Below are 26,100 nucleotides of genomic sequence, written 5' to 3'. Positions count from 1 at the left end.
TGAAGCCAACAGGACCACATCATCCGCAAAAATTACTAAATTATTTGATGCACAATTTGTAATGTTGCATTACCAAATTTTGGTCTATGTTACTTAATTTTTTTCAGAAAGTAGTGCGTAATTGTGAAATGAAAGGAAAACTTCAAAATTAAAACATCAACTAAAAACTTATAAAGTGTTGACTTCTTTTGCATTCTGTTCTTTTTACTTTTATTACCACCAATGAAAATCTAGTGCAAATCAATTCAGGAGGATGGATTAAGTCATCCACATTACATTTGTGCTTTATGGATTGGCACAACAAAAGTCAGTTGAAAATGTCTCTTAGCAAACGCAAGTTCCCACAAACACCGAATAGAAATGTTTGAACTTTTTGACCAACATAGAAAAACTGGCTAAAAAAAAAGAATGTTCCATAACACCCTAAGAATGAAACTTTAATAAAGTGGTTCTTAGATGATCTCCCACTAGTTTACAGGAGAGTGTTGGAGTTACTGTAGCTTAAATAAAAAAAAACATGGCCATGGAGGAGTAAAATGTCGACCAAAGACAAATATTTACAAGGAGAACCTTGGATATTGTCTGATTTTGAAGTTGTACATTTGCAGGAAAACAAAACACCTCATGCATAAATTTGGTATAAGAATACTAGAATATATTCAAGAGGTTTCAAGGCTTTCCAAGACTGTATCTGTTGAAAAACTTTACTGGGGATTTCAACGGTCATGTTAACAGATTTAAGAGAACCCAGAGTCCTGAAGTAGAGCGAGTAGGTCCTGCTGATAATCAGTCAGTGATGACACAAAGCCCTTCAATGCACAGGATGGGATGTTTAAAGAAACAACAGAAAGGCTCCTGATCCAGCGGCGCCGAGAGGCAGAGCGCGCTCCTGTCGCCTGCTGCAAACAGTTAATGTTTCGCCCCCTCTGCTAATAGCTCATCCAGCGCATTCGATTTTAACGGCTCTGACTTTCTGCTGATGTCAAGCTTACCAGCCGGATCAAAACATGCATCGCTGGGCCTCTGCTGCGTTCTGGGAACAATGAGGGTCAGCCGCAGAGAGGCGGCCGCAGCCAAAGAGCATCTTGACTTTTCACCTAACCAGAAGGAAAGAAATGAAGCATTTTGTGCCTGTTTACAAAGGACCGTTTGTTGCCTGCAGTCTCAGAAGATGTTTTGCTGAGCTTGAGTACAGTAAGTAAGTAAAGTACACCAGAGGGCAGGAGCAGGAGCAGGAAACCTCAAATAGCAAGGAAGGAGAAAATAGGGAAACAAAACTAAGAAAATATCTGAAATAAGAAATGATCTTGAGACAAAAATATGACTTAATGTGATGTTTTTGGGTTACTACTGATTTAGATCATGAACACGGTAAAGGACAGCATGTTATACAGATGTTCTGTATTTATTCACCCTTTTAAAGCTCCTATATTTTATCACAATACCAGTTTGTTACAGTCTCAGCTTTCAGTGCATAGTCAAGTTTTTAGTTTATGTATAAAAGATCATTGACAGCCAATCTGAGAAACGTTTTGCAGTTTTGTTTTCTGAAAACTCCAAAAAACAGAAACTAATACAGTCACGATGTTATGCCGTCTTTGTTGGCCTGGAACTTTAATTCCAAATAGATTCTACTGAGACGGACCACAGTGGAGGTTAGGACCATAGACACCAATACCTAAAGCTGCCTTTTTAATTATTTGAACCCCAAATACACTTTAATATGCATCAATATGCACAGTAGAAACCATCTTAGCACAACTACAGAAGCTGATGTCCACAGCACATTCTGTCGTCTGGTTTTGGCTTAATGTTTGACTCTAGAGGGCCTCATAAATGAATCTTTTGATTACTTTTCCTTCAGTAACACCTTCCACATTGAAGAGTGTTGTTACCACTTTAGAGATCAGATTTTGCTAAGGATGTTAGAGGAATGATTCATAAATCATAAAAAATGCAGCCTTGTACTGAGAGTCAGTTCAAAAACATAACTTTTAGATCATTTGGTTGCTCTAATCTGTCTGTAGGTATGCGCGTCCATGTGTGTCTGTTTCCCTGTATGGACTTGCTTAAGAAAAAAGATCCTGCTGCTTTGAGTTTCTCTTGTGCAAAAGTGTTGATCAGATAAGAATTAATTATGGTTTTACCAATCTGACTCATTTGTTTTACACTGGAAAGTAAAAACTGAGTCATAACATTTACATTCTGACTTTAACCTCTTGTAATAAAGTCTGCACACCCAATTTCAAGATAAGTTACATGAGCGCCTAAATGTACAACATTTGTGATTCAGCTCCCGCATCATGACCCGTCTTGTTTGACTCTGCATATGCTGTGCACAAACACGGCATGAGCGACGGGCGCCGCTCGAAACAATATCATCAACATCATCATCAGGAATGCGAGAAATAATTTTTGTTGATAGAGCCAGATGCTGTTGATTTCACGGCTCCCTGAAATGTATTTTGCTTCGAATCAGCATGATGATCAGACAATTAGGAGACTGATTGAAGAGAGCCCCAGGAGGCTCAAGTGAAACCAGTGGAAAAGCTTTTCTTGTTGTTACTCACTGAGGTGCCACAAACGTCTCAACAAGTCTTTGTGATACAATCAAAGGAACACTTTTTTCAACGCAGCAAAAGTTCAAAAAACCTTAAAGTCTCAAACTTTATTAGTATTCTCTTTGGGGTTTTATATATATTTTCAGTGAAAGAAATAAAACCGGACGTGGGATTTCTAGTGCATGCAGATGAGAAGCGTCTCCCAGATTACACGTTTAGTGTGTGGCTTTTCTCCAACACTTTTAGTCAACATGGCCAGCAACCAGGAGTTCATCCTGCTCTGCTACATTATTAGCTTGTAGGTATTAGAAACATTTGGATTAGTCAAAGGGTTCTAAGCATATCCTAATCCATGTGGTTTTGTAAAACATATTTATTTTCTTTGAAAAATATTTTAATAATTATTCTTCAAAGTGTGCAACAATCAAAAGTTCCATTATTGCTACTTGGCGGCTTTTCCCCTCTAATCTTGTCGCGTGTATTAAAAGAGATAGCGAGCAGGAGAAATGTTGAAGTCTTTCAGCACCAATATCCTGTTAAATATCAAATACATGCCTCCATAATCCCTTTAAAGCTGCTGCTCCGTGCTCTCAGCTTCAAGAGGGCCGTTTAAAACTGTGCTACATCCTATTAATAATACGGGACATAAACATCTTTGTAGCACTTTGTACTTTTTTTTAATTCTAATTTTTGTTTTGTATTGAAAGCAGTGTGCTTTCATTGTCCCTGTTTTGTCGTATTAAAGTGCTGCTTTGAAGCATATCTGACCAAACTAAACGGCAGTTAAATCCCTCTGTAGGAAGAGAGAAAAGTGGAAAATTAAAATTCCCTAATGACATTTCTTCAAAACTCCTGGATTCGTGTTAATCTGTTGTGGTTTTTATAGCTAAATGTCTCTAATACTGTTACAGAAGACTGAAGGTAATTAAACAAAGTGAGTCAGTAGAGAAAATTGGGGTCTTCAGAGGTCAAAGTGAGGAAACGGTTTTTTAACATGATGCTAAATGTTGTTAGCTGCAGCAGTTCTACAACCTTAATTAAAAAAAAAAAAACATTTTAGATGTGATCAACAAACAAATGTGGGTAGATAAATTTTCCATGAAAATTTTGAATTGTGGTTCGCAGAAAGGGAAAAGGTGATTTTGTGAAAACTGAACTGTAAATAGCTAAGGGTTCACTGTGTAGATTAGCAAAAAAAAACAAAAATAAAACAAACCTTGTATGCATTTATCCTCTATATGCCTTCACAAAGAGTTTTATTGCGTGCAAAAACATGGCAAATATAGCTAAATTTGATTAATTTGTCCCTATTTACAAATAGTTAATCCTGTTTTTCTGTCTAGTGCTAATACTGATGCGATGACAAAATGTATGTGTGCTATTACTGCATTACAGTCAATTTAAATGACATCGACTAAGTAAAAATAACTGAAATATTGGTGTAGAGCAACATAACAACTGTTAACAGTCTGGACACACACACACACACACACACATATATATATAAAGTGGCAGTGTTGAGTAGTTTTCAGCTCCAGTGTTGTTTTAACCAGTGATATGAGTTATTCTAACAGTGAGTCACATCCTGCCTGCCTGTGTTCAGGTGTGTGTGAACACCTGATGTAATGAAATGCAGCGATAACAAATACTTTCTGCTTGTGTTTATATGCAAACATAAGCTATTATTAATGCTAATGTATTCATGCCAAATTTTTGCTGAGATGAATTCTACGTCAAACTACAAGCTTTACCTAGCAGAAGAATCACTGTAGGTAGAGCAGCTCCTCTGTTCCTCTGCCATGGCTGTCACATAATCCTCTGGATAAGTCTCAGTCAGCCCTCCTCTTCTGTGTTTAGGTTCTTTTCTGTAAATCTTCAAACGCTCTGATCAACCATCTTTTTAGCACCTCAGGAAGGAGCAGGCTGGGAACTAAGAGCGCAGTTGGGTGTTTCTGTGAAGGTTAGAGATTTTTTAATGCTGCTGAATATCTATTTTTTCTGCAGAGGTTATTATGACGCAACACTAAAACTATGAAGGTTTTGACTTAAATCGATAATAAATTGGTGTTAGAAACTTTACGCTTCAATACAGAGTATGTTGTTTCTGAGAACAGTTTGATTTAGGTTTGAACTTTTATTAATGATCTCTTTATATTAAAGATACATTTCAGTCATTGAAATTTTCAGGCTGATATTTTATGAATCAGATAATGAAATTGATGATATGTATCTACACCAAAAGCTGACAGATTCCATGATTCAACCTCACCTTCAGTAGCTGAGCAGTTTCTTGTCTAAAGTCTCATTTTTCTGCTGAAGCTTCATGGAAACTACAGAACAGCAAGGTCAAATTATTCATTCTTCTTTGCAAGAAACAGACTGATTTTATGCATCAGCATCACCACAATAGCAAATCTACATTTAAAATCCAAATCAAGAGCAGACAGTTTACTCACTGCTGCTTCCTGGTGGATCTGTTATCCATATTCTTTGCAGTGGCTGACAGAACTTGTCCTGAATTCTCACTAAGACAGAATTTCAATTGTTCTTCTCATTAGTCTTTAGAAATGTCTTTTTTTTCTTTTTTTTTTTTTGTGCTAATGTTGACATTGAAGATATACTTTTTTTTAAATCACATCTCAAATGTGATTTTTTTAAATCACATTTGAGAAATTTGGTACATGTTACAATAGGAAAAGGGTCTATTTCAACCATGCATATACTGCCTACCTAAACTTTTCATACTCCTAGAATATTTCTTATATTTGGTCACATTTTGACAAAAACAGAAATGTTCCTGTTATTTTATTTGATGGACCAACACAACTTAGTGAATAATAATGAAGTTGAAGGAAATTATGACTTTTAAATGCTTATCACAGACATTTTAAATGACCAGCACTAGTACTGTGCTCCTTTTATTCTGATACCCCTAAATAAAATTAAGTGCAACCAGCTGCTTTCTGAAGTGACCAAAGCACCGTTGTGTCATCCCAAAATATAAATACTCTGTCTCAGCTGCAGTCAGGGATGCAAGTTGTGGATTGTTTTTTAATCTAAAGTTGCTTTAACTTATCAATCGACTAATGATTAAATGAGAAAACCTGAGTTTTCTCTTTTATCAATACTGCCGATTGTCTTTCGATAACATTAATAGTTAAATTTTTGAAAATATGCAGAATTTAAAAAAAGAAACACATCAATTCATCTTAATTTCTTGAGTCAGCTGTATTCATGTGAAACTTAAGGATCGGACTCTGTTGGGACCCTTTCTCATTCCTGTTCTGGTATGACCCTGCCATCTTTGTTTCTGTATCAACTGACTCCACTTAAGGATGATCAACAGTGCCCTCTGCTGGAATGCAGCCATACTACAACACTGACAGAAGGTCTAAACTGCCATTATAGTTAATCAAAAGGAACACATTTTAAGCTGATAAACCATTAATCATAATTTGATTGATTGTTACATCCCTACTGCAAACCAATCAAGACATGGCTGTCCACTTAAACTGATAGACTGGGCAAGTAGAGCAATAATGAAAGAAGCAATCAAGAGGCCCGCAGTAACTTCAGCAAGTCTTGAACACACTATCCCCACGGTGGTGGCAGTGTCATCATGTGGGGATGGGAGAACATCTGTTAGAGCTGTAAAAGACTTAAAACTAGATTATAAAATGTTATATAATGCAATAATAATGGAAGGGTTTAAGTCGAAGCATATTCGTGTGAGAGTGGTCCAGTTAAAGTCTGCACCTAAATCCACTGTCAAATTTGGGCAAACCTGAAGACAGATTTTTCTCCAGACACTCTCCATCCATTGTATTTGAGATTTAAATGTTTTGCATAGAATTATGGGTAAGGTTTATATCAGGGGTCCCCAAACGTTTTCCTGTGAGGGCCACATAACGTTTTCCTTCTCTGCTGGGGGCCGGAGTCAGTTTGCAACAGAAAAAGTGTGACGATTGTAGGAGAACCTAAATGTAAAAAGATATTGTTTTCCAGAAAGCACAATCAAATAACCATCTCTGGGTTCTTCACAGAACAAGTCAGGAAATAAATAATAACCCTATTAATGAAATAAATAATAAGCAAATAACCCTGTCTGGGTTCTTCACAGAAAAAATCCAGGAAATAACACAATTTATGAAATAAATGGTTTTATTTCCGGACTATAAGCCACGAACGATGCTGCTGCATCCACAGCGATGCAGCAGCAGCAGAGGGGGGCGGACAGCCAACATTTGAGTCATAACAGGTCAGTTGAATATCACATTTATTAGGGTTGAAAAAGAAAAGTTTCCAAGTTTAGATTTAACTGAACTGATTATGGTCGTTTCAGAACTGTAACAGTAAAAGTGCTGCTCCTTCGTGTTGCTACTAGCTAAATGTGCTGAATGAAAATAGGTGATTTCTTCTTCTTTAGATTTCAACGGCAGCTTGCATCCATTATTGTTGCACTACTGCCATCTACTGGATCCTAATATCTATACCTCAAATTCTCATAATGATCCCAGTATTATTTAAAAAAAAACGAAAAATCTTCTTTTTCCCCTCAATTCTATTTAACTGATCAACAACATTCTCAAATTTCAATTCCCTACTAAAACCTAATTCTATTTTAATGGGTGCTTTCTTCTTTTATTTCCAATTTTGACTTCCAATGATTCACTTCCTGCTAAAGAGCCCCCTAGTGGTTGAAGAAAAATCCACATATAAGCGGCTTATAGTCCAGAAAATACGGTAAAAAAAAAATAAAAAATCTAAATGCTCTCTGGTATTGTTCAGGGGGCCGGACCAAATGTGGAGGCGGGCCGGATCCGGCCCGCGGGCCGTAGTTTGGGGACCACTGGTTTATAGTCTCATAGTGTTGGCAGACATACCCAAGAAGAGAGTATTTGCAGAGAATGAAGGCGCTACAGAATATTGACTCAAAGTGGTTGAACATAAACGCCAACTCTTGAATTCTTATAGGTAAAAACATAAAGTTAAAAACAATCAGCATTTTCCATTCACTCACTACTCGTATAATATCCCACTTAAAGGTTTGCAGCTTTAAGATGAAACACTAACAGCCAATTTGTAAAAAACTTACATTTGTATTACTCACTGTGCATCAGAAACACACTAATTTTTCTTTTTAAAACATCCAAATCCAAACACATGGAGTTACTTTTAATAAAGTCAAGTCAGGCTTTGAGGCACATTCCCAATGCGTCATGGTTGTGATTCATGATGTCGATCTCATCAGGCGGTATCAGTGACCAAGCAGACCTCTGACGGTACAGGCTGAGACAACCGTCTTAATAGCAGCGCTACTCTTTAAGTCAGAAGATATTTCCATCATGTGCGTAATGAGAGAAACAGCTGAGATAATGCAGCAGGATTCCTTTTCCCTTTGTGTGCTCTCACAGTCAGACAGCTTGACGTGTGTGTCCTCGTCTAGAAAGATTTATGAGCCGCAATTTAATTGGAGGAATTAGTGGACATTTAGAGTCTAATATCCATCAAATTAATCTGTGTTTCCTCTGTTTTCTCTTTCAGGACATCCAGAATGGCTTCCTGGAATAACCCCTTCTCTTAGGGAGAGCTACCCAGAAGTTGGCGTTCCTTTGAAAAGTCGATCAGAGTCTGGGAAATTCCATAATGTAAATGTACCTTGGCTTTGGACCATGAACCTTAGAGGATCCCCTTGGAAGATAGTTTCTGTAGTTTGGATTTAAACTGTTGTTTTCTCTGGACCACTGCAGCGGTGGCTGTTGGAGGCGGCTGCTGCGGCAGTGGTGGGAGGACCTCGCCGCCTCGGAGTAAAGGAATACAGTTGCACAGCGCCGCGCCACCATGAGGATACCCACCACCTCCTGCCTCTGTCCCTTCTTGGTTTGCCTCTGCTTCATCCAGAGGTGCTCTGGGGCGGGCCATCACGTCCCTACCAAAGTGCCCTCCAAGAACCAGACCAGATTCTTGGCCAACGGGGAGACAGAGGTGCACCACAGACCCAAGCGTGGCTGGATCTGGAACCAATTCTTTGTTTTAGAAGAACACATAGGACCGGATGCGCAGTATGTGGGAAAGGTAGGAGTTTCACTGAACAGATTCGGAGTGTAAAATGAATTATTTCCATCCCATGGAGCCTGCGTTTTGAACAGCTTATTTGGCATTTTTCTCGCTCCTCTTGTTTATTGAGAAATGGGTTACAAACAGAACAAGCTGTTCTGCTGTTTCAGATTATCATGTCAGCATTATGCAAGCTTTTGTTGTCTTTTGATTTGGGTGTTATGTGTGAGCGTTTTTTTTTTTTTTTTAAGATATATCTTGTAGTTTAATGGTTCTTTTCTGAAAATGTTCAGAAAATGTTTTATCCTGGTGTCTCTGTCATTTTAGCTCTTCAAAATGCATTAAATCTGAAAATGGCTTTCCTTATCAAGCCAGTTTTCAGGTAAGATGCATAATTTGCTCTGTTGAGGGAAAGAAACTAAGATTAGACTATGAAAGTAAAGCTGTTTCTCACACAATGCTTTCTGTTGTTAAAACCACAAACCCCAATATACTTTATGAATTTATGTGACTGACCAACAAACTAAAGCATAATTGTGAATTAGAAGGAACAACATTAGTGTTATTAGAGTATGTTTGAACCTCTTTGCACATTCCTCCTTGCAAACGACCTCAAACTCAGGCAGATTGGATGAAGAGATTTTGTTTTGATAAAGATCACTTCTCAAGTCTTGGACTCCAAACTGGACCGAGGTCTGATCTGAGACTTAGATCCAGTATGTAAACCTGGGATGAACCTACACACAGCTTTGGTATTTAAAACAACATTCAGAGGACACTTCTAGACTGAACAGGATGTGGCTGTTGGCTCCCACAATAACTTGGCCAACTTTGCTGCTCCTCTTTTCACTCTTTAGGACTGGATCATTGACAGTCAAGTAGAAAATATAGAAAAGTCTGGCAAACAGATGAGCTAAGCTAACATTAGTACTTACCATAGCAAAACTTTGTCATACCTCCCTGACCCTACTTAGGAACCGGGCCAAATATTTCGGCACAAGGGAGGATTTTGGGCCAACTTCGAAAAATTCTGGGGAGCTAACCGGGGGTCACAGGGTAACGGGGTCGGGGTCCCCCGAAAGAGCTTGACCTCGTTACCCTTATGCACTGGGTACTGAATTTTTAACACCCACCTGGACCTGGTGAGAGCACCCCAAAAACGGCAAAGTTGACCAAAAACACTGAAAGTTTTTAAATGCACTTATATGTCACGTTTTAGGTGGAGTACCATTAAAGAGCTCAAAGTGTTGATATGAAATCCTCCTTCACAAATCTGGAAGGTGAAAAGATTGAGGCCAGACATGGACACCGTCTGTTTGACCGTGAGGGGGTCAGTCAGTGTCTGGAGCAACTTTCATACGATCCTGGGGCTAAATGATTAGTAAATATTGAGATTCTGTCATCAATCACAACAAATCAACATTTTCCTCCACCCTGCATTTCTAATTTGTGCAGCCAGCACATCTTATCAACTATCAGTAGCTGCATTTCCTGTTGCCTTAAATGTGATTCTTAATGGAATCACAGTAGTTTTGAAAAAAACTTTTTTCTTATCAAGTTTTTGCATTTTGGTTTTTCAGTTGTATCAAAATTTGCGTATTTGTCAAAACTGCAGTGGAAATCATGAGTCACGAGCAACAATCAGATGTTGCTGCTGACAGAAACATGAAGACGGCAACATAAAGTGGTGGGAGGATGACGGCGCAGCATGCTGATTGTTGACTTGTTGCAAACCTTTTCATGTGTGACTTCAGTTCTGATTTTAATTTTAACAGAAACACCACAACAGTGAAATTGTGTATTTTTGACATTAGCGGAATATCACCAACATTTTGTACGTTTGTAATGGAAACACAGCTCCTATCAGGTGCAGGCGTCCACTGCTGTCCTTCCAACTTGCAGTTTCACTCTTGCATCTAATATATTGTGCAAACCTCTAGAAAACCAGGTGATTTCTCAATGTTGTGTGTCCCACACCATTTTTTTAGGTTTTTATTTATGAAACGTTGTGGAAGCCATGTATCATGTTTTTACCTGCATTGTGAAAAAAAGGTCAAGGGATAAAAAATACTTTTGCAAGGCACTGCTTAGACCTCCAGAGCCATTTTCAGAGTGACTTATACTCCTTTGGGTCCCAAAAATATGAGTACTGAGACGGCTTCCTGCTGGTGCATGGTACATTGAAGACCAGTTATTGGCTGTTGGTGGTGACTTTTCTGTTAGCTTCACAATAAGCCACAGGGAGCCGGGTAAATCCTCTGCTTGCAGATTGCCTACCCCTTATCTCCTGGAATGTGAAAATGTGGTTCTCTGCTGCAGTGATCATTATTCTAGGCACTCAGGCACAGACTAATCCTCAACTGCACTCAGAGAAAAAAGAATGAGAAGCGCTCAACGCTTCTCTGGCTACACATATGTCTGTATTTTAACTATCATTTGATAGCAACAAAGAGCGAGAGAGAAGGGGAGAAGGAGAAGATGATCCGCTTGGACATGGGTCCTGGAAAAGAACAGCAAACATCACTTTGCGCTTCAGATGTGTGCTTATTGAATCAACCTGGGGATTTAATCGCATATCGCCTCGTTGGGCTGACAGAGAAATGTTGTTTACTGTTGAAACATGGATAATCTGCCAGTCTTTGATGCAAAAATGAACCATGAAATCTTCTGCGTCAAAAAACAACTGAGCAGGCATTGTGTCCTCGGTGAAAGCTACAGCGAGGATGTTCGCAGCATATTCAAAGTGCCAGCTTAGCGATGCCCTGACTGCATAAATATGCAATTATTTATACATTAAATTGTTGGGCTGCTTTGAACTTCATTATGTCAGCTTTGCTGGTTGTGTTGTGCTGGTGCTGCAAACTACCTCAAGGGTTCTGTTGTTCCCAGCGTGCTGTGTGTGTACGGCTGCGTGCGATGGGTGCTGCTGATGAAAGCAAAATAAACATAAACAGCTAAGCCTGGACGATAACAAAGCGGTGAAAAGAAATATAAACATTATTAGGAAATCAATTTGACATGTATGTTTAAAGAGATGAGGTCTCCAGATGGCAAGCACAAAGAAACATTTAATTATGTGGGTTGAGATGGGTGTGCAGTGTCCTAATGTGGCCAGGAGACAGAATGACCCTTAATTAGATGAAAATAGCAGAGAGGGAGGAGGAGGAGGAGGAGGAGGATTAATACACTCTGCATGGCCCACACAATTTTTTTTTTTCTTCGTCGTCTCTTTGCTTGATTAAAAACTCTGGACATTAGCGAGAAGCAAATGAACGGCTCGACTGCAGGGAAATCGCAAACAGCCCCTTTGACGATAATTGGTTCATCAAAAGTTGGAAAGTATAGGAGAAAGTTGGGGATAAGAGGTGAAATGTGGATAACAAATTAAAGAGGTGCTGAGGCATAAAGTGAAAACAATCGCATTATAATGTATGAAATGGAAATTGGAAATAGGAGGCACGACGCTATCGATAATTATATGTAAAGTTGTGTGAAAAGCCCGAAGATATGGAATAATCTTCTATTGCAAAATAGAAAAACCAAAACTTTATTATAAGAACAGTTATCCAGTGGGGGAAATGTTAGTGTTATCAAATACCCAATGTAGTATATTAAATAGAGCTGCCTGGTGAATAAACACATCATTACAGTGACACAATTTACTGAATAAAAACCAACTAATTGTTGAAAATATTGATTTTAATGTTTTGACTCAGTGAGTGGGATGAGAGGTAGAAATATAAACCTTTTCATCATCAGCACCCATGTACCAAGAGATACTGTAAAACTTCATAATCAGAACAAGAGCATGGACATACACATTGAATAAAACTGGCACGAGAATGGAGCCATGAGGAACGCCACATGTAATCGTTCACCCAGATTGTTTGCAGAAAGATCAAACCAACACAGACGTTTAGATCCTTTGCTGTCACGACTTATGTGTCATTCACTTCTTTTGCCTTTCCAATAATCTTTGGCAAACGTGTTATGTAAGATATGATAATTACTTATAAGTGAAGCATTAGGTTTGATTTTTACATTTTTCAAGTTCAATGGGAACTGATCTGTGTCAAGAAAAGACTTTACTACAGCATGTCGATAATAACTAAGAGCAGTTTAAGAGAATTGGTAACCAAAAGATTTGGCTTTTTGTTAGTCAGTAGAAGGTGTTAGCCGTGTTTCTTAAGATCCTCCTTATTAGACCTGGTCATTGGTCCTTTATGATCTTTTTTTGTGACAGTTAGAGTTGATTTCATTATCATTGTTGTAGATATGGTCATATATATATATATATAAATATTTATTTTCCTGTCACCATTTCAGTCTATCACAACATTTGCTCTCTTCTCTTTCCTGTTTTGAAGAGTGGATAAAAGCTGGCCTTTGTGACACGTGCAAGAATAGGGCTTAAATTAAGGATTGACTTTTTCAAATCTTTTTAATGTGTGGCGTAATGATGCTGCAATAAAAAAAACCCTCTATGAAAGTGAAAAACCCTCTTCTTCACTTGTTTATAAAATGACTGTGACTGCGCCGTATTAGTTGCATTTCTGCCAATACTTTCCCACAAACAAAAATACAAATAAAGTTTTGGAACAAGTGAAGCGGCCAGTCTGTCAAGAACACTTTAATCCCCCTTAGGCTTCTCCTAATCCCTTGTGACACCTTTCTGGTGGGCTGACGCATTGGGGAAATGACAGCTTCGTGCATGAGTGAGACGCAAATTCTCAGTAAAGGACAGGACTTGTCCAGATACCAGACAGCAGACAACCCATTCTCCCAATGGGAGGTATGAATGTCTCTGTGTCAATCAGCTCAGCGTGACGCTTTGAAGTAGTCAGAGAACAGATTGGATGGTAATTTTGGATGATGCAAATACCCACACCCTGGAAGAGACGGTGTGCTGCAGCGAAGCGTCTGCTGTGAACTAGCAGCAGGATGAGGTTGAGGCTGTTGGGCAGAAAACATTGATATATCTCTGGATATCTTTCTGCTACTGAACAAGACAGTAAGCTGTACGATATATGACAGAATGGGTGCTTCAGCTCGGACTTGGAGTAATGCTCCTTGTCTTATGTTGTGTTCATTTGCATAACAAACCCACAGTTTTGAAGAAAGATGCCTAAATGTTTTATTCACGCATCTGAAAACGGGTTGCTCTGTGACAGAATCAGGCAACGGCTCTGTGTGTGTAGTAAGATCTCAACAATAGGAAGGAAAAGTCATGTGCTTCTCAAAGTGTTTTTCTTCTAGAACCCGCAGTGCATGCAACAAGTCCCTGCAAACTGGACTGTTTGGAATCGTGACATGTAATAACAAGGAACAATTCACAACCTGAACCACGATAATTAACAGCATGGATGGAATAAGAAAACATACAAAACACACAGAAACTTTTAATGACTTTAAGACTTGAGTCTGGAATTTAAAGGTTGCAACGGGAAAGTTAAAATAACCAACACCTCATGCTGCAGCAAGCATTCGCTGCCTTACATATTTGTTCTGTTTTTGCTTTTTTATCACATTCATGTGCTTTAAGTCATCAACAGATTTTCATACCAAGCAAAGATAACCTGTTTACAGTGAACCATAATCTGTAAACACTCATCACTTCCTATTTTAATGGTTTTACACATTAATACACACATTGGAAACCATCTCAGCACTTCTGCAGAAACTAATATCTATATCCTTCCTTATCTCTCCTCTTTGGTACCACCAGTCAGCAGCACCAGAGAAAAGTCAGGATGGACTGCTTCACGAACGTCAAGTAGCTTTTTGTCTCAGTAGTTTAGCTTCCCAAGATGCATTTTCTTTGTTTCTCTGAATAATTTGTATTTCATTCCACAGAGAAATGTGTGTATATGCAAATCTGTGAAAACTGAACCCCGAACAGGTGGAGGTCCTCTGTGTACATCTGAGGTCAGAATTATTAGCCCTGATAAAATTACATAATACTCTTCATGTTTTTATGGAAATTACCATAAGAAAAACTGTTAATGCAAAGAAAAACCTCCATATGCCTTGATCAGCACATTTTATTCATGTGCTGAATTGTAACAAGAAAACTGAACAATGACCAGATTTAAGTTCTTTCTGGATAGGTATGAAAAATATATACTGCTCAAAAAAATAAAGGGAACACTTAAACTACACAATATAACTCCAAGTAAATCAAACTTCTGTGAAATCAAACTGTCCACTTAGGAAGCAACACTGATTGACCCGACGAGGGTCCATGTTGTCAATCAGTGTTGCTTCCTAAGTGGACAGTTTGATTTCACAGAAGTTTGATTTACTTGGAGTTATATTGTGTTGTTTAAGTGTTACACCCTTTATTTTTTTGAGCAGTGTACATTTCTAGTCTGTATTACAGTTGCATCGTCTGAACTTTCCATCCCTTCGTTTGTCTGCTCAACCATATTTCTTTCACTTCACAGATTTTATCTGCATTTATTTTTATGGTATAATTTTGAAAATGGAAATTTATGATTGGGACTTCTAGAATGTTGACTGTACAAAAGTATGTATATTGAACCCTTGTTTTCCAAATACAATAAAGATTTACAGTTAATTTGCATTTTATATTTTCCTGTTCAGTAGAAAATATTCATTCCATCTTTACTCAGATTTTTAAATTTGGTCATAATTCCTAAAGAGCCTCTGAACATCATTTTGGTGAAATAGAAGCTGCTTATTCCATGCACACTTTGTTGCTGTGACTACAGGCTAAAACAGAAAACAAAATTGTCCTTTTTTTGTATTTACAGCAGTAAAATTTATTTAAATAATCATGGATGGATTTGAAAGAATGTGTATGCAGTGTGGTCAGTTTTATTTTGAATTGCAAGTATGAAAATCAGATGCTAACTTCAGCATCAGTGCCTGAGTTGTTAGCCTTTAGCCAGTGTCATGTCGCTGCACGTCTTTCCTAAAAGTCTTCAAACAACCTTTTTGTCTCCTCTGGTACCAAGAATTATATGCAAACTCAAAGTGTGGACTTCCTAAGTGGTAATTTAGCCTAAAATACTTCAGCTAAAGGTTTCAGGAGAACGATGACTCATAACTGTCGTTCTTTTGGTGCATGTATTCTCTTTTGGGTCGATATTTCTCATTGTTTGAGGTCACTGCTTCTGCACTTTTAAGCATGCTTTTATTTTTCTCCGTCTATTTTTCCTTGTATTTTGCTCCTTGATGTCAGTCTGTGATTTTTCTGGAGCCTTAAATATGATGAATTTTGCCAAGCCCTCCAGGTTTGGAGGGAGCTTAGCCAAGGTGTTTTGATCTGCTCATTTCAATTTTTATGGCCTTTGCTTAGACACAGAATTAGAACACAAAGGGGGAATCGAAATACAAAAAGGATGTAAATGCAACACAGCACTGCAAAAACACAAATCTTAATTTCCAGTATAAATATCTTAGTACACTTAAAAAAAGACAAAACTGACTTAAAACTAACTTTTTCAGCAAAAAATGGGAGTTAATATCGATGAAAAAGTATTTATTCCACTGGCAGATTTTTTTAACTCGCATCAAGACCGTTTCCCCATATTAAATATGAAATAATCTATCAATGGAAAAAGTACTTTTTCATCAATATTAATGATTTAAAATAAGCAAAGAAGTTCATTGTAAGTTAATTTTGTCTTGTTTCAAGACTAAATTAAATCCTAGTATTTTATAAATAGCAGGATATTTACAAAAATACTGAAAAAGGAAACGCAAAAATAATTGTTAAACTTTTATTGTTGTTTGATTTGATTCAAAATCAAATATTAATTTAGGCTGTCTTTGATATAGTCCAGATTAGCTAAATCTGTGATTGACAAACTATAACGTATTATTTCAAAAGTGATTTCCTCTGTTTTTTTATGTGTAACAGAAAAACAAGCTCCAGTTTGACACATTTCTCTTTGCCTCTCTGGCTCTGCATGAGGTAACAGCCTCTGATCTGACAGTTTGATTTTTACAGTGTGCTAAACTTCAGTTACCAAGTTGCTCCCAGGACTCAGAGCGTCTCATTAGCATAAATAAATATAACAATCCTCCCTGTTAGGAAAACAGCAACTCGTCTCCATTTTTCCTCTCAGATGTCAAAATAGAGGACAACTGTTGGGGCGGATCGGCGCGATGTGCATTAACGGCGTGTCTTCAGCACGCCCCTCATCACTTCCTCTTGATGTATGGTCATTAGGCAGGCGCTCCGTCATCAGGGCTCGCTGTGACTGTTGCAAATCAATCAAAGCGAAGGGGCGCTCACCGGAGTTGATTGGAAGGGAGTATGGCCAAAAGGTGGTGATAATCAGTCAATCAAGCACAACACCCGCATAAGAAAGAAATAGATTAAGTCCCCTTGAGTTAAGTATGGGAGCCTGGATTTAATCAACAACAAACCCTCCCCTTTAAACCGAGAAGCCAAGAAACGGATCATCACGTTTGGTTGGATGTTCAGCCGTCTTTTTATTTCTCCCTCCCTTCTGCTACCTGGCCCAGCTTGTGCTGCTGGAATACCAAGATTTCCACTTTTAACGTTTCAATTCTAGACACAACAGTTTTAAAGAGACGTTCATCAGATTCTGTGTTTAAAGATTTACAAAGTTGCAATAAACAAACCTGTAGAGCAGGTGGGTAATAGTAATGTTTATTTATTTTGAGTAGGGTCTTGCAGCAAATTTTTCGGACCAAAGTTGAAATTATGTAAATGTGCAAAGACAATGTACTTACATGTTATCCTGCTGTGTAATTCTCAAAAACTCCTGAAAACCAGGAGCAGAAATTGTGCATATAGTGGATTTGTTCATGTTTCAGCCTCAGTTTCCTGTTAGTTGACAGAAGTGGATCTGTGTATTTTACCTTTACCTTTGTTATGATTAACAGGTAATTGAGTTAATGTAGCCCTTCTGTAACCTCAAGCTAGCTGTGTCCTCTGACCACTCAGAGCATTTTTAGACTATTTTCTGAAAAGCTGACAGATGGTTGAGTGAAAATGACCAGTTTCTGAAATACTTCACTGTAATTTAATTTCCCTTTTCAATCCATCCTGATGCTTCATTTGAACTTCAGGAAGTCTTTCTTAAGCCTGAAATGATAAATAATAAATTGACTGTGACTGTCATTCTAAGTAAAAAATCCATGTTTCTTTTTTATTATAGTAAATGAAGGTGAAATTTGACTAAAATGCTCCATATATGAGACAAAATCCCCACCTATTCCAAGTAGACATAATGAGGAGGAACGTATGAATGTTTAGCTCTGAAACAGTTTGAAGTTTTGGCTTGTTCCACCTTAAATGTTGCTCAGGATTGTTACCCTAATTGGATCATGAAACAAACATGAAGTCCCGGATCTCTGTGTGTATAACTGCTGCAAAATCGATTAGAAATCAATACAGGTTTGATTAGGAAAAGCATTGCCAGTGTAATGTAATTTCTTTTTCATCTCAGATTCTGCTTTCACCAGCATTTTTTTCCTGCATAATATTCTAGTTCTCTCTCTTTTTTTCCATCACATTTTCTGGTAACTGGACATGGATATTCCAGCAGTAAAGGAAGCGCCTCTTTAAATTAACACAGAGCAAACAGTCCGAGGCAGGCGCACACACCGAGTGTCTGCAGGCCCAATTCAGCCAAGTCATTACAAAGAACATCCACCAGTGAAGCAGTCCAACAATTCACGTATATATATCATCAGGGTCTGTACGAAGCCAAGGCGGTTGAAAACAGAAACGGAGTGTAAAAGAGATGACAGTCAGTATGCATGGCACCTAAACATTTATATGATCCTCCACCAGTCTGCTGGATTCTAAAGACTATATTATGTGCGGTGAGTCTCTTTTAAGCAGCTATTCTTCATATTCCAATAAAATGTTCAGTCAGTCTAAGTAATTTCCTTGACTTCACCTGAAATGGCTGCTGTGTCTCTTTGAATTGCTGCCACTCCTAAAGCTTTTGGCTGATAGCTCCAGAGGCAGGTGGCCACTCAGCCTTATATTTGTTCAGCAGACAAATTGGCAGGAATAGCATAATTGGCATGGCGCTTATGTCTGAAGTAAGATTAAATGCTGGAAATGTGCAGCCGGCTCTCTTTGTGCATAAACAGAGAATTTTATCCGTTATGTTTTATTGTGGAATATGGTTGTTGGTAGACGCCGCCTGCACCGGCTGCACACTTCTTTTTTTCCTTCTGAGGATGTTCATAACAAATGGTGCTTTTTTTGTAATTTACTGGTAGGAAGATAGAGTATTGATGGTTCTTTGTAATGGAATCCATTTCAACATATAGTGATGAAAAGACTGAATGACTCAGTGATTATTCTGTTGGCAGAATTCATATCTGGCTCTTTACACCGAGTGTGTTATCGCTTTTCTTAAACTTTTACAGTCAGGTGGAAATCTAATAAAGATGCATTCTTCTGTTGCCTCGTATGGAAATGTTTCAGATCATACAAAGAAGAATAAAAAATGATGTTTCATTCTGATAAAACATTCAACACATCCAACCTGGCCTTGTGTGAACATCTAATATACAATACTGTACTTAACAGGGCAAGAATTTGACTTATTGGTATTCAGATGCAATAAAATAGAGATACCCTTTATCAGACAGTCGCTGATGTTTCTGAATTAAGGATTTGAAGGAAAATACCAGCACCGACCGGCTCTGCTCTTGTGTCTAAGAGTTTTTTGAGGGGATTACCAAGGCCCTTCAAAGTATGAGGAAATTTCCATATTTATGTCTAAATGTGCTGCATAAGACTAAATGTGCTTTAGTGTTGGTGCTTTTTGAGCGAGAGCCACACAGGAAGCATGACATGCATGTTTCTGCACTTTTCCAATAATACCAGCCATAGATTATAACTAAAAGTCCATATGCATGGAGAGAGGCATTGCTACTTAAAGGCTGCAGCAGCAGCTAAGCAGCTAAGCAGCATGGTGAACATGCACACGTAAAACAAGAATAACTCGCCAGAGCAGAAACGGAGAGAAAAAAAAGATACAACTACAGTGACTTTCCTTCTTTCGCAAAATATACCAGTTGTGGTTATGCAGAATCCACCCTGTAGTTAAAATTTTGTTTGGGATGTTTTAAAATGCTAAACTTTGTGTTTGAATTCAGCTTGTTTACTGAGTAAATCTTATTCTTAAATCTGATTTGTTTCAGGATATGGAGGAAACTCACAGCTGATTAATATACCATTTTTATTTTTTTGACTATTCACACACTTTTGTTATTGTTTTTGTCCAGAAAGTAACTATCTTGAAGTAAACACCTGGATCATCAACATGTGATATTAATTCAGCCCCCCTGCCCGTCACCTGGCAACCCAAACTGAGCTCCAGGAGATTTGGTCAGCTGGTTTTATCGCTGTATGTTGTTCAATGGCTGCTGGAATAGTTGTTGACTTACATTACAGGAACTACTTTCTGCTTTCTTGCTGGTTGTGCAGGTGGCTCTACTTCTGCTTTTCAAAGATGTACGATTGCATAGTTGCACATGGGTTTGCATCCATTTTCACATGAGAGAGTAAATGTTGAGTTGGGCCAGCAGCAGTTTATCTAAATTTAAAGTTAATTCAAGTTATTCTGAAAGCAGATTAAAAAAGGACAGAATAAAATCTGATCATCTAAGAATAATTTTGTGCAAAACATGTAATGAATATTTTTGTGTAGCCCATAGACCTATTATTTTTAATAATAAAAGATGCGATTAATGAAGATGACAAATGTTTAAAAGATTGAAAAAACCCCTGTAATATATGTTTAGATTCATTTATAAACAATATTAAGCAACAATAATCAATTCGGCCATTAAAGATTACTCTAATTCTTCCTCTGAAATTGTATTTTTTTCATTTTGACCTTTCAGTTGTGATGAGATGTGACATCCACTGATTGGCTGTGCAGCTGTAATCACTAGAGCCAGCTTAAGTTTCATTATCAAAATGAGCAGAATTACCGCTTTGCTTTGCAGAAGTAACATTATTCGCACGGATTTCTGTCGGGTTTGATTTCTCCCTCAAATCTGTTGCCTTCCTGTAATTGACTTAGGCACCTGACAAGTGGCACTGGCAGTAAGCTGTTTGGCTGTAAGTACCAATTAGCTTGTGAACACAAACAATGTAAGTCTAGTTGTTGGCAAAGACTTTGCTGAATCTTCACTGTGAGAGTGGGAGAGAGGCGAAGATGAAAACTTTTGGGCCTGCTGCTTTGAGCTTGGAGTGCTCTTTTTCTGTCATGTGGCCTTGGAACCTCAGACTCTGCTGATTACTTTTATCTCCACAGAAATGCATTTCCACCTGCCAGCTGCCAGCCTCATACCAGTCACCTATTCCACTAGTCTTTAATAAAGTCGCCCATAGAGACTGGGAGATAAACACAATCCCTTGTTTTGATGCCCTGTAGATGAAATGGATTTCTCAAAGTCTTTGTGTAGAAATGACAACACGACACGGTGGCAGAGGTTATATACCAAGTTCATTATAAAGCTGGGATGCCTCTGCTCTCACCAGCATGTATGTGATTCTCAGAAATTCTCATATATTATTCACAGCATAATGTCATTATCTTAGTTTGTTTTTTTTTACTCCCCATCTTTTCCGCTGTCCTGCATTTAGTCCTGATGTATGTTAAACTTACATCAGTTCTTTGTAGCTTAACAAAACTGACTCTAATTGGGGTAAAGCTTCCTACCAGGACATTTTCTGTGTGGCTAAAATGAACTTTGATTAAATAAAACATTGTGGTGGCGATGTGTGAAGATAAATGGACATTTTTTTGCAGCTGTTCAGATGTGTTTTATTGTTAAAGCAGGAATGTGGATTATATCTATTATAAATATCTGCTTTAACGTCATTATCCCCCGATAATCTATCTTTTAGAAGCAGCCATTTTACATTAAAAATATTTTATTTCAGTTCAATACTACCCAAAAAAGTCTGCACATGTTAGCTTCTGCGGCATTGCTAAGATGGTTTCCTCTATGCGCATCAATGCGCATTAAGGTATATCTGATCTTTGAAATATTAAAATAAGCCGTTGTGAACTTCAGCTGTTTGCAGGCGACTGTTTAACTAACAAAAATGTTTCATTGATGTTTATTTTCTAGAAATGGTTTGAGTGACTAATTGGCACTGGGGATTTTGTTGAAGACAATCATGTCTTACGGTGGGATTTTCCCCACATGGTGCTCAGATTAAACGTGCAGTTTTTAAAAATGTTTTTAGTGAGATTATTTTTGCTGCAATAAATGGTTTACTTTAAGGGATTTAACAAATCTCTGTCTACTGAATGTGGTGTGAACTAAATGGACGCTGTTGTGAAAATCAGAAATCCTCAGGCTATATTTAAAGACGGGTGTTATTTCCATCAAAAGGTTGCAGACTTAGAGCACAAACTTGCACACACACAAAAAAAATCTGAAATATTAATGTGCTCATACGTGGAAAACCAACTGTGTTTTCATTTTGCATCCAGATCCCTGCAGTGCAAATGAGGGAACAGCATCCAGGTTAAATTGACTGACTCCTCTCCGGTTCGTCTGCAGACTCCTTCGGAAATGTTTCTCTTTTGCCGTAGGAATTCCTAGAATTACATTTGCATTATTTTTTACTTCAGAATTGGGTAGTAAAACTATTGCTTTAAAATAACATTTGTTTTCACCACTTATAAAATCCTTTTCTAAAAGCAATAAAATCAGGAAATGTTTCTGGGGCCTAACATTTGATTTTAAAAATATCATTTTTAGACTCGCACAGCTACCATGCACCCAGGCTGATATGTGTGGTGTTAATGCAGAGTAATGAGAACTAGGATAAAATGTATTGTTCGTGTAACATTGTGAACAATCAAATAGAAACGCTCTGAGAAAAAGGCAGTGGTATATTTACAACGCAATGCAATTTGCTCATTTTTTTGCACAAACTTTATGCTTAAATTTTGCTCTGGATTGAGAAACAAACACATTCCAACACATTCTTATCTCTTTTTAAAGAAATAAGAGGAAAAAAATCATTTTTGTCCTAACAAATACTTAAAACTGTACAAACTGTACAGGTTAGACTGTTTTACTCTAATCCATATTGTTATATATTAATATTAGAAATGGATTTATTTAAAACTAGAAAGTAATGCTCATATTTTTTAACAAAGCTGCAGAGTGGGAATGATATACTCCTTTGACTCACCAAAAAGGAAGTGTATTTAGTAAAAAAAAATACATATATAATTATTACATTTAGACATTGCAATAATACGCTTCAACAATTAGTGATATAAAGTTAAACTGGAACACAAATGCTTGTGTTTTCTTGTCATTTTTTACAGCCTCTTAATTTTACTCAGTAACAGAAAAAACTTAACTTATTTAGATCAAGTTTCTCCAGTACACTTCAGCCAGATTGTGTGATGAAATGTAAAACAAAACAATAAAAACCAAAAGCAGAATTTTAACACAGATTTTGATAACTTTTTTGGTGCAATAGTTAATTTTGAAGAACTATTAAACTCAGATCTTTCTGTATGATGAACAATTTCAGCAGGCAGTAGGTGTTTCATGCTGACAGGGTGTCATAAACAGTGCTGGTCTTTCATAATAACCTGCTGCTTCATTTGGGTTTAAATTTTACATGAGCACACCATTCCTAATAAGATGCAAGGCTTTCTGAGTAAATTGGACATGTCTGAATCCTCTTAGCTATTGTTGAAACACAAGGATTTATTTGCTGTGAAAGGAGAAACAAAGAGTGAGAGAATTTGTCTACATAAATGCTGATAAGAGGGACTTCCTCCAAACTTTTTACTATTTCATAATTCTGCTTAATGTACATAAAAATGGAGATTCCCCAAAATACATCAATTGTACTTCTGTTACTGGTGAATGATTAGATTTGCTTTTTAGCAATGCTTTAAACCAGTGGACCTTAACCTTTTTTGAGGTACCGAACCCACCAGTTTCATATGCGCATTCAATGAACCCTTCTGTAGTGATAAATATGATTTTTTTCCCCCCAAATTCAAGACATAGACCCAACTAGAGTCTAGTTGGGTCACCCCAAGATCACTAAGTCTTCTTAAAAGGTAGAGTCTCTGAGAACAGTTCTTCAAAATATATTCAGTGTTTTCAGCAAAGTTGAGCTGACTGTCCAGGAACGACCCAAGGGATTTATAATTAGCCACAGTTTTAACAGGTTGGACATCGAGAGAAACTGGAACCACTTTAAGGTCTTTAGGTCATTTAATCAGCTCTACATTCTTAAAAGAATGAAAAATTAATAATAAATAATAAATACTTTGCGGTATTCTGATTTAGTAATGTAATTATATTAGTTGTGTTGCCACCCCCACGCCACTAGAGGCAGTAGCAACCCCGAAAAGATGCGACTAAAGAGCAGATTTAGAAGTTCACCGAAAGCTACAGAATTTGGTAAAAACTGTGAGTTTTGCTGAAGTGAATAAAGACACAAGTTCAAATCCATGCTGAGAGAGGAGCTCCTTCAATCAGGGCTCCTCCGCAGCTCTGATTGGCTCAGCAATGTAACGTGATCCTCTGATTGGCTCAGCAATGTAACGTGATCCTCTGATTGGCTAAGCAATGTAAAGTGATCCTCTGATTGGCTAAGCAATGTAACGTGATCCTCTGCAGCAAGTGATGGCAAAGCGGGGCGTGTCATCACAACTTTACACAAGTGTGTCTTTACCTCCGCGGCAGAGGCTCCGCCGAACCCCTGAGACCGACTCACCGAACCCCTGGGGTTCGATCGAACCCAGGTTAAGAACCACTGCTTTAAGGTTTATGTTGATTTGTCTTCTTTGCATTTCTGAATTAGACAGAGTGTGTTGTTATGCAAAGCCTTTGTAAATTTAAAAAAGTTGATTGGAAAAATTCCTCTAAACTCTGTTCCTGATGGAATTTGTCTATAAATTGCTTGGACTCCTATAAAAGTGATTTATTCATCTCTTTAATTAAGCTCTTGGTATAATGGCACAACCTGACATATTTGAGTCTAATCCAGTTTTTCCTAGTGTAAACAAAGCCGCACACAGATGCGTCACAATGCCTGCACTGCCTTACATTTAGCCTGTAACATTTATGTAATAGCATACAACCTGTTGACTCTTTTATCACCAATAGATTTGGGAAGGCAATAGCCTGTGAATGCATCATTGGTTCGAATTTTGCGGTTCATGATTTATTGACTCTTGCAAAGGAAGTCAATAGCTAAATTAGCAGTCTGTCTAAAGGCAAAATTACATTTATGAGGTGGAGTGGAGGCTGCTGAACTGAAGTGGATATATGCTTTTAGCAGATATGGATTTGGATTGTTGTTAAGTAATAACTCTAATTCTTTGACCTGAAATCATAAATTTAGAGTTGGGAATTGATTATCCAACTCAAGCCAGCGGTGAAACATGAATTTTTCTGCGAAAGTGACAATAAATCAAATAGAGTAGGCATTCATAGGCTGCAGTCCACCAACAAAGCAACAGGGTAATAGGGCTCTCCCTCACTGCTGCTGTATGCAAACAATGTCCCATTCATTTCCCCTTACACTCTGTAGGTTGTGTTTCTTATTAGTTATATCTAGCTTCTAATTAAATACCTGATTCGTCGGGATCTATGACTCCTTATCTAATTACAGGCTGGATATTTACAACGGAAAGGACAGCCGGCTCATCAGGAGTCAGGCCCAGAATAAACAGCAGCTCTCTAATTGGAAATGTATTTAGTAGTTCAGGTTTTGATTGGAAGTGGCCCTCAGACCTTTCCCCATGTTAAATACCCACTGTCTGTGCATTGGAATAGATATTGAATTTAGACTGTTGTTAAACATCCACTTAGATGCACTTTGCGTTTTTATATATTTACTCATCAGCCAGGAGAAACTTTCATGACATGGATCTGCAGAGGAAGTTATTAGTGTTTTTTTTATGCAGTTTGGGAATGTATGGAAAAACACAAAATGTTAAGGTTTACAGGTCTGGATAATAGTTTGTATTTTCTTTATTTTCTCCAAAATGATTACGATTTCACAATTCTGCTTGATGAACATAAAAACATTGTTTTTATGTACGATATATATATATATATATATATATATATACACATATTTGCAAATCGTCTTTCTGTAACCAGTTATACATGCATTCATTCTGGCTGCGCAATATGTCGTAAATATAACATCATCACAGTATTAGTGTCTGATTTTCATTTTTCAAAGGACTATTTTGACTATTTGTAGTGTTAGCTAATATATTCCAACTGTTATGAACTTGTATTTAATGCTAAGCTAAGCCAGTTGGACAGGACCTCATGGCTGAACATGAGGTCCTGTTCAGCCATGAATCGTGTTCAGCTCCCGGTCTCAGGCCGTTTGGTGCATCTCTACTCCTCCTCTCTCTTCCCCATATTCTGTCTTTTCAATGTTCAATAAAGCCCACAAGTACCTAAAAAATCTTACAACAGCAATGGAAAAAAATACTGC

At 37.7% G+C, this 26,100-nt stretch overlaps 1 protein-coding gene across 2 annotated transcripts in view; it reads left to right on the top strand.

The window, feature by feature from the left end:
* LOC103456687 (cadherin-18) overlaps positions 1-26,100 on the top strand; it is a 125,628-nt gene that overhangs the window by 26,866 nt on the left and 72,662 nt on the right. For both annotated transcript variants that reach the window (XM_008396400.2, XM_017301987.1), the window contains exon 2: positions 8,106-8,636. In XM_008396400.2, the coding sequence (XP_008394622.1) occupies positions 8,403-8,636 (234 nt within the window). In that variant the 5' untranslated portion in view covers positions 8,106-8,402. The remainder of the gene's footprint in view (positions 1-8,105; positions 8,637-26,100) is intronic.

The sequence above is a fragment of the Poecilia reticulata genome, linkage group LG20, assembly GCF_000633615.1.
Source record: "Poecilia reticulata strain Guanapo linkage group LG20, Guppy_female_1.0+MT, whole genome shotgun sequence".
NCBI classification, from domain to species: domain Eukaryota; kingdom Metazoa; phylum Chordata; class Actinopteri; order Cyprinodontiformes; family Poeciliidae; genus Poecilia; species Poecilia reticulata.
The sequence above is the reverse complement of the archived record's forward strand: the minus strand, read 5'-3'. Positions and strand labels throughout refer to the sequence as shown.